A 14738-nucleotide genomic window follows, 5' to 3' on the forward strand; every position below is an offset into this window, starting at 1 on the left:
GGAATTACCAGTGAACTGGTGCTCAATTAGCCGACCTCGGAAGGATGACAGGCTGAGTCAACCCCCCTGGCGTTAATTCAGTGATCGACCGGGATTCGAACCCAGGATCCTAGGATCCTAAGCTGGCACCCTAGCCGCTAAGCCAACGCCAGGCTTTGACCTCAATTTTGACTTTGACCTCAACAGCAGGATCTCAATATATATATATAAAATAACCACCTTTAGAGGCCATTTTTCCCCGCAAAGCGGGGGTTGGCCTTTTTCGGGGACCGTGGTTGTTGTTATTTTTGTTGGTCCCCTTTTTGAAGCAATGTTTTACGGCTGGATGCCCTTCCTGCCGCCAACCCTGTTTGTCGCCTTTTACGACAAACAGGGAATTACCAGTGAACTGGTGCTCAATTAGCCGACCTCGGAAGGATGACAGGCTGAGTCAACCCCCCTGGCGTTAATTCAGTGATCGACCGGGATTCGAACCCAGGATCCTAGGATCCTAAGCTGGCACCCTAGCCGCTAAGCCAACGCCAGGCTTTGACCTCAATTTTGACTTTGACCTCAACAGCAGGATCTCAATATATATATAAAATAACCACCTTTAGAGGCCATTTTTCCCCGCAAAGCGGGGGTTGGCCTTTTTCGGGGACCGTGGTTGTTGTTGTTTTTCGGTCCCCTTTTTGAAGCAATGTTTTACGGCCGGATGCCCTTCCTGCCGCCAACCCTTTTTGTCGCCTTTAACGACAAACAGGGAATTACCAGTGAACTGGTACTCATCTCAATAATGCCCTCAATTATAAAAAATATATTCGTTCACTAGTTAGACACTCGAGAGGCCAAAAGCCCACCTGGTAGCCCTTGGAGAGCATGGAAGACATCTCACGGAGGACATAGCCCAGATACGGAGGGCCAAGGACATGGAGGATCTTGCTCAGTGTTGTCCGTGCTACCTCTCGCACCCTTTCCAACCGGTTTCTCAGCAGCAAGCACACCTTCAACAAAATGCTGAGGAAAACCAAGTCAACGAATCAGCAAAAGCCCCATGTCAAGCATAGAGAGCTGCAGAACAAGCAAAACATTAACTGTCACATGTTGATCACCATGGGTGATATTTCCAACACTAGTCTCAATTTCCAACACTTTTAGCTCTTTCACGAGCCTCGATCTTGTATACAAAAAAAACCAAAAAACTTCCGCCCCATTATCATCTGCGACACAACGAGAAATTATGTTTGTTTGTGAGATACCTTCCTGGTGAAGAGGTTTCAGGATTAGGGAGTGGAGGAGCGACACTGTCGACAGTTACACCAAGGGACATGACATCGACCGTCCACCTGTTACATTATTGTAACTGAGCCTAGCAGTGCATGGGATGCGGTATAACACTTGTATATGCAAGAAGCAAATCAAACCACCGACCTTGGTAGTCGTTGCTCGCGTGCATAGGGTGGCAAGGCCTTCAGCAGATGCACGGCTGAGAGGGCGAGTGGAATTCTGGCTACGAGCTCACCATCCGGCCCAGAAGATTTCACCATCTTGTGTTCAGACTCGGCTTTGCTCTGCAGTAAAACAGTGCCAGGAACATTAACTTGTTCCGAAAGTTGGTAACCCAGAATGCAAACTGAAATTTCCTCAATTGTCCACATTCAGCATTGTCCATCCGATACAGTTATATTGCCTTTTCACACGCAGGGTGATTCATCAACGTGTGCTGTCCCTCAGATGGACGTTAAATGGGCGTCCCGTCTGCCACCATTTGTTGGCGGACGTTAAAGATCTCACGGTGTCCTTCGCAAAAAGTAGGCGAGCCAACACCGGCACGATGAACAATTTACTAATTCCTGCCCTAACCAGCAGAGGGCATTGCATCAGCAGCACAGCGACGCCCTCAGCCAATTATGCTACCCCACAGCCTTGTGCTGAATATTAAGAAGAGGAAGAAGAAGAAAAGAAGAAGAAGAAGTAGGAGGAAGAAGAAGAAGAAGAAGAAGAGGAAGCAGGAGAAGAAGAAGGATCACCTAAACGTATTCACAGAAAATGATACGATGGTTTGTGATCTCCAAGGAAAAAAGGGGAAGGAAGGTTTGTGCATGGGTACATCATGGGCATACATGGCAAAACTGCAAACACCAACTTGTGACGCTGGCTATCCCTGCACAACAGAGGGTGGGATCTCCATGCAATCCTATTTTGTTCTTGCTCAATAAATTAGCCATCACCGCTTTGCCGAGGAAACGGAAAGCCCCATCTTTTTAGCATTTATGCAAAGGCAGAGATGAAGAGACCTCAGTTTGTTTCTTGGCAAGGTCCGTGCCAAATACGTACACCAGACAGTTTGATCAAAAGAAAAAAAGGGGGGGGGGGGGCAAGAAATTATTTAAAATCTTGAGTGTTGTATATTATTCACAATTCAGCATCTAAAAAGGCAGCGACAACTATCCCATTAACAATCCCGCCTCAGTCTCTGAGTGTACAGCTAGGCCGGTATATATGAACCTCTAAATTTATTTTTTCCCATTAACAACAACTGTTTTTTTTAGCAACTACACAAAGATTGGTATTCCCATCAGTGAAGCGACAGGTCTTATCAAAGGGAAGCGCAAAGCACCGCTCCCTTTATATGGGATCGTTTCTCTGTATGCGGAGGACGTAGCTCACTGAGGCTTTAACATGGGGACTGAAAATACGTTTCTCGGCTTCTACTGGATGAAATCGGCTGCATATTTCAGAAGTAAATACTTTGTACATCGAGGTAATATGTTCCAAATTTCAGCAACGTCCGTTTCCGCATTATTGAATTTTATTAAGAAAACCCTCAAAGTCACATTGGCGTCTGTCTGTCTGTCTGTCTGTCCGCCCAAAATGTGTTGGGGCTCATATCTCAAATGGTATAAATTGAAATTAGCTGAAACTTGGAAAATACATCAGAAACAATTAATGGCTTTCGAAACAAATTCAACATCTGCGCTCATTAAAGGGGTCTTACGGGGGAAGGAGGGATGGGGGTTACAAACTGAAACTGTGGTCTTCATGAAACTTGGTTACAAACTTCATATCTGATGCCTAACCAAGGTGTATTGAACGCATCAAAATCTGCGCTCAATAAGGGGGGTTTTTGACCCCTCAAAATAGGTATTTGCTCTCTTCTCCGAAAGGTGCACGGGCGCTCGGTAGAGTGGGGGTGAACAGGTGCTCGGCAGTGAGGGTCGAACAGGTGCTCGGCAGTGGGGGGAGAACTGGCGCTCAGCATTGGGGGCGAATGGGAGCTCAGCAGTGGTGGGCAAATGGACGCTTGGCATTGGGGGGCAAACAGGCGCTCGGCAGAGGGAGCACATGGGCGGTCGGCAGAGGGAGCACGTGGGTGCTCGGCAGAGGGAGCACGTGGGTGCTCGGCAGAGGGAGCACGTGGGCACTCCGCAGCGAGAGCGTAGGGGAACTCGACAGAGGGAGCGTAGGGGAGCTTGGCAGAGGGGGAGGAGGTCACACATACACTAAGAAGTACCTAAGAGCACAGAAACCATTGAGGAGTGCTCTGGGCAACCTCCTGTGACAAACACCTACGCCTGCATCCAGAGAAATGCAGGATCAAAAAACCCAAACACCATGTTGATTTTTCCATTCTTTCTCAAAGAAGCGCCAAAACATTATTTCCTGGGGGTGCAGATTCGCATTAATCATTGCAGTCTGTGGTGTTTTACTGTATTTCAGCACTGAAACAAAACAAAAAATCCTTGGGGGAGCAGCTGCACCCCTGCTTCATGATTCATGTAAAAGTACAATGATATCTCCTTCTGTCTTACATGTGACGTGTGTAAAAGCTACTCGATAAGCCTAAAAACATTAGAATAGGAGGTAAAAATGAATCATAACAAGGTATAAACTCTCATCACACTCAATAGAAAACAATACTCCAGGTAAGAGCACAACCTCAAAAAAAATGCAAATATAGTCGATTATCCCAATGGAATGACTCCATTTTATTTGCCATGTTACGTATATTATTAAACTAAAATGGAAAGGACACATCTCACTCTAACACAGTATTAACAGGTATGCAAGGATATGTTCAACACAGCATCTCAGGTATCACTCACTTATCATACAAGAAGCTTACCTTCTCACTCAGGCTTTTGAGCAGACGCGGCAGCACGATGCGCTCCACCGTGTGATGGATCTCCTCTGAGACTCGTCTTCCACTTCTCACTGAGGAATAACCTTTCTGCGCCACCTGAACTACCGGTCTCCCAACAACGGCCTGCTTTTGAACCCGTTTAGGATTCTCTCCACCTTCGATCTGCTCAGCTGTACAATCGTTAGATTTGGCATCTTCCTTCTCTTCCTCCTCCTCCTCCTCAACTTTGGCATCTCCATTCACTTTTCTCTCTTCCGACCCCGTTGGAGCACCCTCTTCGATCTTACCTTCTTTAAATTTGTCTCCTCCTTCCATTTCTTCTACTTCAGCCTTCTCCTCATTCATGATGACCTCTGTGAGGTCGTCTTCGGTCTTGGTCTCTGCATTTAGCACACGCCAAAAAAAAATTCATTCAACACCACATGACCTACCAATGGCACATAGAGCAATTAATTATTTAATAAAGTATACACAAATAACTGGTGAAAGTACCAATGTGATGACACCACATAAGTGGCCTTTAGGTTCAGACAGAATTGTTCATAAGTTGTTTATTAAGTGAGTTCTGTGTCATGCAAAGAAGTTACATTTTCATTTCACAAATTGCACATGCCTCGGACAGGCCTTGCCGAGCATAAAATCCCAAAATGTGCTGCTAACCATTTCCTTGCTCCAAACAAAAACTAGCCCTAAATCCACCACCATCTATCTCCACCAAGATCACCAGTCGCACCACCCAGAAACGTAACCACCTATCGGCACAAACAGCACAGGTAGGATTCTGATGCTGCAGATTTTGTTATCAAAGGTAACATCACAGGTGACAGGTCCATGGTTTTGTTCACCTGCTGAAGACTTCATTCTCTTCTCCTCCTCCTCTTCTTCACGTAATAGCGTTTCATGATCAAAATGAAATGCATCAAGCACAGCGACCAACAGCCTAAGGAGGAAAGATCAATGAAAACTCGACAAACACAGGAGCAAAGACCACCTGTACAGTACTTCAAGCAACGTCGTGACAAAGTGGCGGCACCTGTGGCAAAGACTTCTTGAGCAGATCACAAACGGTAGGCTCACACTTCGAAGCATACCTGATAGACGTCCGTAAATAAATTTTCTTATTGTGGAGTCCGTGCTGATATCGCCGCAGTATCGGCAGATACTGTTTCCATGGCAACTGCCGGCAAATGGCTCTGAGCAATTCAATCCCGGCATCTACGAGGACATTTTCATTCTGTGGGAGATGGATGAACCAAATTGGTATTTTGACGGGCCTGGCATGAAGGTTTGACCGACACATCATGCGATTCACCTTAATGTGTATGCCAGGTATGAGGTATAAATGCAATGGAATCAAGTAAGTAAAAAGAGTCACGAATAAAGCACATCTTTCTGATCAGAATCCCAAAACTGAAAAAGCTTGCCCGAGCTGCGACTCCAAGATGCCTCACCTTGACGTTCCCGTGATCCTGCAACATTCTCGTGGCGAATGGGATAAAGTAACCCTGCAAGATGGCGGGCGAGATGGAGATGCTTCCCTCATCGAGTCGTCTTGCCAGCCGCGTAAGAGCGCGTGCACGCCTGTGGCCCTGCGTACGTCACACATTAAAGACTACACACAATACAACTGGCTGATCTTTTATATTTAAAGGGACCTAATATCGCACAACTCAAGACTGGCTGCACGACTTAGGAGCCGCAAGGAAAAAAAATTTTAAAAGGTGAACAAGACTTCAATATGCTGACGATACCTACAAAATGAAATGGTCTTGAGCAGGGCCACATACCTGGATGTGCCGTATGTTCTCAAAAAAGTCACCCTCAGGATCAACGTCGACCAAAGGAAGCATCGCCTTCGACTCGGGGAGCGCCGGCAGGATTTGTACCACGTCTGCCAGGAGACGTGTGCATTCTTGCTGTACACCCTATACATACAGAATCATGAGAATTGTCACCATTACAAAATAATTCATGCTGTTGACGTAAGCGGCTTTATAAAAATTGTCTGCGAATTTAACCTCTGTCTCCGAACGAAGACCCTTGCGCAGGTTTGGCAGCAGGTAACTCTGCAGTAGAAGCCGCACAGTGGGAGCCGCAGGAGACGAAAGCCCGAGGCGCCTCAAGAGGGCAGAGAGGCAGAGGCCACCACTATCACTCAAGGACATCTCCCCGAGCTAGATGGACATACCACAGGTAAGGAGACGAATACCAAAGGGGTTTGGAAATCCAAAACGAAACCCCCCAAAAGGTTAAATATTCACTTCATAGCAAACCAACGTTGAGGGAGAAAGAGGGCAGGCCACCAAGCGATGGAGGTCTCACATTCCAAGTATACGAGATGTACGGTGCCCCAAAATTACATGTCGACATGCTATAAAATTACCCATAAAACCAAAACGGGAAAGCCACCTTCAAGGAACAGCGCCATGACCAAAGTTTGCAACATGAGAATCCGTGGCGATGTCCGACGCATCGCTGGCAAGACACACCTGGATGTTGTAGAAACAGCAGGAAATGACGGGGATGAGGTACGAAGACTCCAGGGTGTCCATTTGCCTGATAAAAGCTGCTGCGTACTGCAAGGCTTGTAGGCGCACGTCATAATCCACGTCATCCACATGCCTCCTGTCCAGTGCGTTCATCTGAAATCATGGCACACTCATCAGCTCTCTCTCTATGTTTGTGTTCTATGCACAAGCATATCTTTTAAACTACAAACTCCAAAACCGGGGTACAAGTACAACTTTGTGTAGGGGTAACATAGACTATGTGGCCAGGGCCTCACGTGGGGTTGTGGGAGGCTAAGGAAGGGGGGGGGGGGGGGGTTGTAAATGTGCATCATGTAGCACCACCGAGTGGTGGCTTAGGGTATTACAATTTACTCTTTCGCCATGCAAGCCTGAGGTTAAAGCACTCTTCGCACAGGTGAATTTGTCCTAATTCCCTCCCCCACCCCCCCCCCGACCCCCCACAAAATGGAGGGGCCTGGTCAACGCCCCCTGCCCCAATAGATGTACATGCAGTATAATTTATCTCTCACCTCCTTCCCCTTGTCCCTCCTCCCCCTCCTCCTACCACCCTTACCTCCTCACCTCATGAGAATTTCCCCGTGACGCCAGGTACTTCAGCTAGATTCTGCATAAATTTGACTTAGGATGTGATCATATGTTCATCTAAGTCCTTATAATAGACAAAGAAAATCTGAGTAAACAAATAGAACACAAAAAAAATCTACTATTTCATTTATTTATTGACCAAAATGATCCAACATTCAATTTATTTGTCAGAAAAAGTATGTGAACCTCCAGATTAATTAGCTCAATTAAGGGGATAATTACAGTCAGATGTACCTGATAATGAAAAGTAACCATCAGAGGTAATAATGCGATATCAATCATTTAATATCCTTCAACAGATGCATAAAACAGACAGACGTACACATACCTTGACAATTGCTTCGGTTATGTAGGCAACAGAGTTATCCAACTCGCCTAGGGTCTGGAACAAAGATCACAAGGAGGCCATCATTTGAGAAACATGCAATCAGACTCGTCACTTCAGCTGGAGTCCCACAGATCCCCCACTAGAGGGTCATGGGTGATGGTAAACAGGGCACGGTGGTTGCCCAGGTAATGGCAAAGCTCCATGTAAGGATGGTCCACAGCAGTCATGTGGCCTGAGATATTAAACAAATGCAAGAAACACCTAATTTCAACTTTTACCCATCACGACAAACACGATGGCAAATGGATAAATACAATTCACAAACAGTGGGCCAGGAATGGTTAGGTTGGTTTCTTTTTGCATTTCCCATCTCAGCACGTAAGATACAGGTGTTGGGATCACAGTTTCAAATGTCATATATCTGTGTTTGCTTGTCCATTGTCCTTGTCCGATATGTTCCAAGTACCAACAGGGTTGGCGGCAGGAAGGGCATCCGGCCGTAAAACATTGCTTCAAAAAGGGGACCAAAAACAACAACAACAATCACGGTGCCCGAAAAAGGCCAACCCCCGCGAAAAATGGCCTCTAAAAGGTGGGGGGAGGGTATTTTTTTTTTACCATATCCTCCAAGAGTCCTGGAGACAGTCCAATAAATTAATTAAATGAAGCCGCTAAGTAAACGAGGCACACTTTGGATCGTCCTCCAGGGCGACATATTGTTATAGGCCCAAAATTCTCAGTTTTCCTTGTGATCACAGTGAGCAATGCGCTGCTTTTGGACGAGAGAAATTGGCAACGCAAGCTCAACATGGAGGAGAAACACAACTGTATCTCAGACACTCAAATCACCGTTGGAAAACGACCCAGACACAAACACTACACGATGGACTAAGTATGTGACAAGTAAATGCAAGAGACGCAAAAGAAAAATGGCGGCTAGAGAAAAAAAAAAGATGTCACACATAAGAAAACATCATAGTTTAGTGTTGTAAAAAATTTCATAAAACTTTCAGTGTTGCCATAGTTTGTGAGGAAGTCCTCCTTCAACCCAAGGCCTGGTCATTGTCGTTGCCAAACTTTTAAATATGGTTCAGGCTCCTTACCCACAACTCCACCTTTATCACCAACCAAACCATTTCGACATCGTCAGGGAGAAGATGTCGTGTATTTAGAGTTCATTCAGCGAACTTGCTCGGAATCTGGAACAATTTCTTCAAACAAGACCGCTCCCTGATTGGATCACCTATTAGGCTGAAAAAAATATATTGCTGGTCTCCGGTCAGACCAAAGTTCCAGAATTGATGCGGCGATGCGGTTTTTTTTTTTTTTTTTTGAAAAGCATGGATTGCACATATAAAGGGGTTGTTTTTTGTGTCTTCATGCCTTGCGGTCCTCCTCATCTGCCGTGGCGCCGTACAGAGAGAAATTAAAGACAGCCAATGGGACAGGTCGGCCTTTTTGTAAATAATGAACACAAGCTTAAGTTATTTTAAAATATATTTATTCTGAAAATCTTTAAGTTCTTCAAGCATTTTATAGACTGCCATTTCGTTCTCGAGATCGCCTCGCCGTACCGTCAAACATTCCAATGCGTCGATCGCGTCAACACTGCGCATGCGCAAGTGGTCTAACAGGCGATTGCCGAAGCATTTGAATGCTGAAAAACGGCGCATGCGCAAATGATTACACCCCGGACCAATCTTCGTGTACGGGATGACACGCTGCATGTGTATCAAAGCCGCGCATGCGCCGATGGCCTGTATGATGTCGTTCAAATCGGCGCATTCGCAGCTCTCTAGGCCTTCTGGTTGCTTCACACGAACCCGACAAAGAACGTCTTCGTTTCAATAAATGACAATATCCAGCCGATTGGATTTGTGACGGCACAGCACACAAAACTACTCATATCTTTGGAACGGCTGTTTGGATTTGGACAAACGTCGATACCAATGGCGACCCTCACAGACCCATATTTCCCGAGATAGCGCGCCGGCCCGGCAACAACAGGCGCGCACTGTTGTCGGTACCGTTGGAAATTGGAAAAGAAAAACAAAAAAACTGTTGACGTGCAGGGTCAAAATCGATGCACGCACTGACCAGAGACCGGAAATATATTTTTCTCGGCCTTACCTGTCATCAAGATGCAGCCTCACCAATGATTGACAACTCAAAGAAAACAATTTCTTCAATGGATCAGGTTCCATGACCTTTGGTGTTTCCACACTTTCAGTTATCACGAAAATAATCAATTTCTCCATCGCATCACGTGCAGTTCCATCCTCATTGATACAGGCCAAGCTTCCATTGGACACAAACGATCTTCAGAATTACATATCTGTTCAGTTTACCTTTCATACCAAAAAATCAAGAACGTGCATTTACTTTTCGGCTACTGGAAAACCTGCACCAGCATTCTCTTTTAGATCCATTATAATCTGGTTTCACACAGGTACTTTTTTTAACTTCTTTGTAAATTGCTTTGACGTTTGGCTTCTGAATGAAACGTAATATTGTATATAATGAACTGACTGATTGATTAACTGTTCCAGTACCTGGAAGAGAGTACAAAGCTTCTGGCGAGACGGTGACGTCTTTATCAAACAGATTAGGCGAGACAGGGGTTGGAGGAACAGGCTGGGGCTTCGGCACCGAGGAAGGAGCTTCAGGAGAGTTTCAAGCAAACTAAGCTCAAGGGCCTGAAGGAGGATGAGGAGAAGCAATCAAAGGATAAATGGTAACAAAAGGTGAGCATTGCAAGCACAAAGGTGAGCATTGTATGGTACAAGGCTCATTTTACTCACCTGGCCGAGCGTGCCCTTGTTGAGGTATGGGATGAGCAGGCCGACCAGAAGGTTGCTCTGATCCTCATTTTGTACAAATCCACTCAACCTGCAGCACCGAAAATTTGTTACTCAATACTGAGAATTGAAATGGAGGAGCAGAAGGAACTTCGATTATCAAAATAGGCTCAGGTGAGGCGTCCTGAGGTCGATGGCCTCTCACCGGGACAATATGTCGAGGTTATACGAGATATCCTCCTGTTTGCCTTTGGGCTGCAGGGGATCACGCCTCTGTATGGTGCCAGCGAGGAACTGCAGTAGAGTGGACACGTGCGGACGCACTAGTCGGGAACCCAAGCTCAGGCTCTCAGCATCTATCAGGCAGAGAATGCAAGATGATGTACAAGAATGAAAACTGATATGATAATGTACAAGTACCAACTATAGTATATCTAGCACAATCACGATGCACACCTGGCGTCTCCATGTTCTCGAAGGAGAAACAACCACCCGTGGGAAGTGGAGGCCTGCCCTCCGAGGGCTGGAAGTCGGGAGTGGTGAGTAAACTCCAGACAATTTCCAGAACCATTTTGGTTGTCTTGGGTGCAAAGGCCTTGGTTTCAAGGAGACTGAACACTACAGGAAGTAAACCACCTGGTTGCTCTGCAGATTCCTTTGCAAATAAAGGAAAGTACCTAAATGAAGGGACAGATAAACAAATTAATCCACCGCATCAGAAACATTCAGTAAAAGGCTAGCTGGCTCATTGATGACTTCCATGGGGTGGGAGATAAGGTGCTGAAGGGTAATTTGGGTCGCTTCACTGAAGAGGTTATACGAGATATCGAGAATAAAAAGACAGAGACCTTGGCGTTTCCCAGGCCCCCTCCCACCACCCATTCCTTCTGACCCCGCCTCCCACCACCCCTTAACCCAACCCCCCTTTCCAACCACCCCCTCCCTCAATCCGGCCGCACGTCCCTTGCAGCTGGAAATGTTTCCCAACACACGATGTGCCCAGATCCCTCTGGTTAATTTACCTGTGTAAAGAGCTTTAACTTAAACGTTGCCCAGGTGAAAAAAGCAAAGTGGAATACCATCTGCCACCACCACCAGGTGGCAATACACTGTACACATTTACATAGAGAATTAACGCCCCACCCAACCCCTCCCCCAATACCCCTGCGTGAGGCCGCAGCCCACAGCCTATGTTATCCCCCACACAAAGTTGAATTTGTACCCCGAGTTTGGAGTTTGTAACTTAAAATATGTGGCCGTGCATAAGGAACAAAGCCAGAGAGAGAGAGAGAGAGAGAGAGAGACCTCAGTGGGCACAACATTCAATGCCTCAAGTGCATTCAGATATGAACCTGATTTATAATCTCAATATTTCACTCAAACTTGTCACTAAAAACTCAGGTAGTTTATACAACTTGTTCACAAAAACATTTGCATTTAGCTCCTTGAAAGTAAAATCAATAATTTAACTCCCCCCTCCACCCTCTGCCCCCCTTTCCCCCCACGCCGGGCCCCCAACTTGGTTGCCATGCTCACCTCGCCTCTTTGCTCCAGATCAAGGCAAGCTGAAGCAAGGCCATGGAGAATGACACATTCCCTGCAGCAAATTGTCTCAACTAATGGAAGAATACAAGGGAGAACAAGGAAAGTCATCACTGCAATGAAACAGTATTAAATGTTTGCATCTTAGTAACGCTTATTGGGGAATTGTGAACGGGTGGAACATCCCTCACAGGTGGACCTTACCCGTGGCCAGATGACGATCTCGAACATGGCGTCTATGTGTTCCTGAGTGAAGTTGAAAAACTCAAAGAGCACAAAGAACTCCGAAAGCCGTTGGTGGGCTGCCTGGCGGAGCCGTCGGATCAACCCGATCAGGCCCGGCTGGATCTATTTGAGCAGGATAGGAATAGTATGTTCAGAATGTTAAAAACAATCACAACCGCTGGATGTTCACCGATTATGCAACGATATATTGTCACACTAATTAATTCGGTGGGTTGAAATCATTGTTTGTGAGGAGTGAAGGAAGTGCAGCAGGCTGGCTACAGAAGCTTGCCTCGTCCTGGATCGGCAGTAACTGCGAGGTAAAGGCGACGACGCAGATGAGCGCCTGCAGGAGGCGCGGCAAGAAAGGCTGGATGGTGTGGCCCAGGTAGCGAAGCGCCGACTCCAGGCTGTGAAGCACGGCCAGCTGGCGGCCGAGGGGCACGACCGCACGAAGATCTAGCGGTCCAGCCGCCTGACGTGCAGCCACGAGGCAGCCGTCTGTAGTTACGCGCAAATAAAAATGGCATTACAGAATCGCAACTTTCACAAATCTATAAAATTCAATATGAACTTGGTTTGCTATTATTATTATTATCTGATCATTGTTATTTTTGTGAAAGTGGTTCGACTGTGTTTTGTGGATGTAATAAACAAATGTAAATCCAAATCGAAATTGCAAATACGAAACAATGGATGGGGGAACCATGTCAACGAGTCCATGAAAATGAGGGAGAAGAACACGTGGAGTGTGTGACGATTGTGGTGAGAGTCGAGTTATAACAGATCGTTGTGTGTTGATTATCGTTGTATGCGAGGCATGATGCAGCCGCTGTAAATAAGAGATGACGTCAAAAGAGTACATTGTTAACAACGGCAACATTGTATGTTTGGTGTGAAAAGCACACCTGGCACCACCCTCAATGGGAAGGAGACAAGCACGTGGTGCAGGGAGAGGGGAGAAGTGGTGCTGTAACATACCCTCAGACAGGCTGAGTGGTATTGGTCATGTTTAGATCAATCTGTCTGAAATATAACTGAAACAAGTACAGATACATTCAAAGTACACCGCCCGCATGCCAAATAATTAAATATCCTACAGCGCGGCATTGCCGGGGCGCCTCCGGCGCCCGGCAATACCGCAGTGCAGCTCATTGAGGCTGCATTGGGAGGGAGAGGTGTACACTAATTGATTGATTAATTGTATAATTAAAATCAATAAAAGATTATCACAAAATATTTTCTTAATCAATTGGCTAAAAGCATAACTAAACCACTGGTGCTTCATCCAAAGATGTATCTTTTAGAAATTTAATTAAATAAGTCATTAATAAAAAATTAAATAATTAATTGATTAATCAATAAATAATTAATCAATTAATCAATAAATAATTAATCGATTAAATGATTAATCAATAAATCAAAAATATCCTTGATAGCCACATCACTTGGTCACTGTCATGTCCAAATATTAGCTTCCCAGCTCAAAAGATGCCTGAGATATTGGCCAAATGACAAAGAAAATAAATAAATGATTAATAATGAAAATAAATAAATAATAATCATTAAAAAATTAAATTATTAATCACTTCGGCCACAGAACACACAAACCACCACCATTTCATCAGAATCTGTAACTGATTTTTTTTTTTTTTTTTAGTAATTCATCGAATAATTAAATAATTAATCGACTAATTGATTAATTGATTAATCAATAAATCAAAAATATCCTTGATAGCCACATGACTTGGTCACTCATGTCCAAATATTAGCTTCCGATCTCAAAAGGTGCCTGAGATATTGACCAAATGAGAAAGAAAATAAATAAGTGATTAATAATGAAAATAAATAAATAATAATCATAAAAATATTAAATTATTAATCAATTCGGTCAGAGAACACATAAACCACCACCATTTCATCCGACTCTGTAAGTAAAAAAAAAAGAAAAAAAAAAAAGAAGTCATTAATCGAATAATTAAATAATTAATCGATTAATTGATTAATTAATAAATCAAAATTAGCGTTTGCAGCCAAATCACCTGGTCATTGGCATGTCCAAATATCAGCTTCCTAACTCAAAAGGTGCCTGAGTTAATGGTCAGAAGAGAAAGGAAATTTGATTAATTAAATAAGTACTTAATTATTCGCTAATAATGAAATAACTCCTCAATTAATTGATTATTCAAAAAACAAAAAATACAGTTTTTGAAAAAGGACTTGCTCACTATTGTGCCGAAATTTCAGCTTCCTAGCTCAAAGGATGGCTGAGATATCACCCAGACAAACAAACAAGAAAACAAGAAAGAAAACAAACAAGAAAACAAACAAGTACAGATACATTCAAAGTACACCGCCCCCATGCCAAATAATTAAATATCCTACAGCGCGGCATTGCCGGGGCACCTCCGGCGCCCGGCAATACCGCAGTGCAGCTCATAGAGGCTGCATTGGGACGGAGAGGTGTACGCTAATTGATCAATTAATTGTATAATTAAAATCAATAAAAGATTATCACAAAATATTTTCTTAATCAATTGGCTAATAGCATAACTAAACCACTCGTGCTTCATCCAAAGACCTATCTTTTAGAAATTTAATTAAAT

At 44.6% G+C, this 14738-nt stretch overlaps 1 protein-coding gene across 1 annotated transcript in view; it reads right to left on the minus strand.

Annotated features, from left to right (window-relative positions):
- UTP20 (UTP20 small subunit processome component) overlaps positions 1-14738 on the minus strand; it is a 147170-nt gene that overhangs the window by 56777 nt on the left and 75655 nt on the right. The window contains exons 27-43 of the mRNA XM_068107235.2: positions 12425-12633; positions 12112-12255; positions 11902-11981; positions 10822-11042; positions 10571-10721; positions 10369-10456; positions 10120-10263; positions 7568-7621; positions 6613-6765; positions 6142-6297; positions 5911-6048; positions 5575-5712; positions 5215-5357; positions 4969-5063; positions 4106-4503; positions 1411-1550; positions 840-996 (exon numbers count right to left, since the gene is read on the minus strand). Coding sequence (XP_067963336.2) covers positions 840-996; positions 1411-1550; positions 4106-4503; positions 4969-5063; positions 5215-5357; positions 5575-5712; positions 5911-6048; positions 6142-6297; positions 6613-6765; positions 7568-7621; positions 10120-10263; positions 10369-10456; positions 10571-10721; positions 10822-11042; positions 11902-11981; positions 12112-12255; positions 12425-12633 — 2609 coding nt within the window. The remainder of the gene's footprint in view (positions 1-839; positions 997-1410; positions 1551-4105; positions 4504-4968; positions 5064-5214; positions 5358-5574; positions 5713-5910; positions 6049-6141; positions 6298-6612; positions 6766-7567; positions 7622-10119; positions 10264-10368; positions 10457-10570; positions 10722-10821; positions 11043-11901; positions 11982-12111; positions 12256-12424; positions 12634-14738) is intronic.

This window comes from Myxine glutinosa, chromosome 1 (assembly GCF_964187855.1).
Source record: "Myxine glutinosa chromosome 1, kmMyxGlut1.1, whole genome shotgun sequence".
Taxonomy (NCBI): Eukaryota; Metazoa; Chordata; class Myxini; order Myxiniformes; family Myxinidae; genus Myxine; species Myxine glutinosa.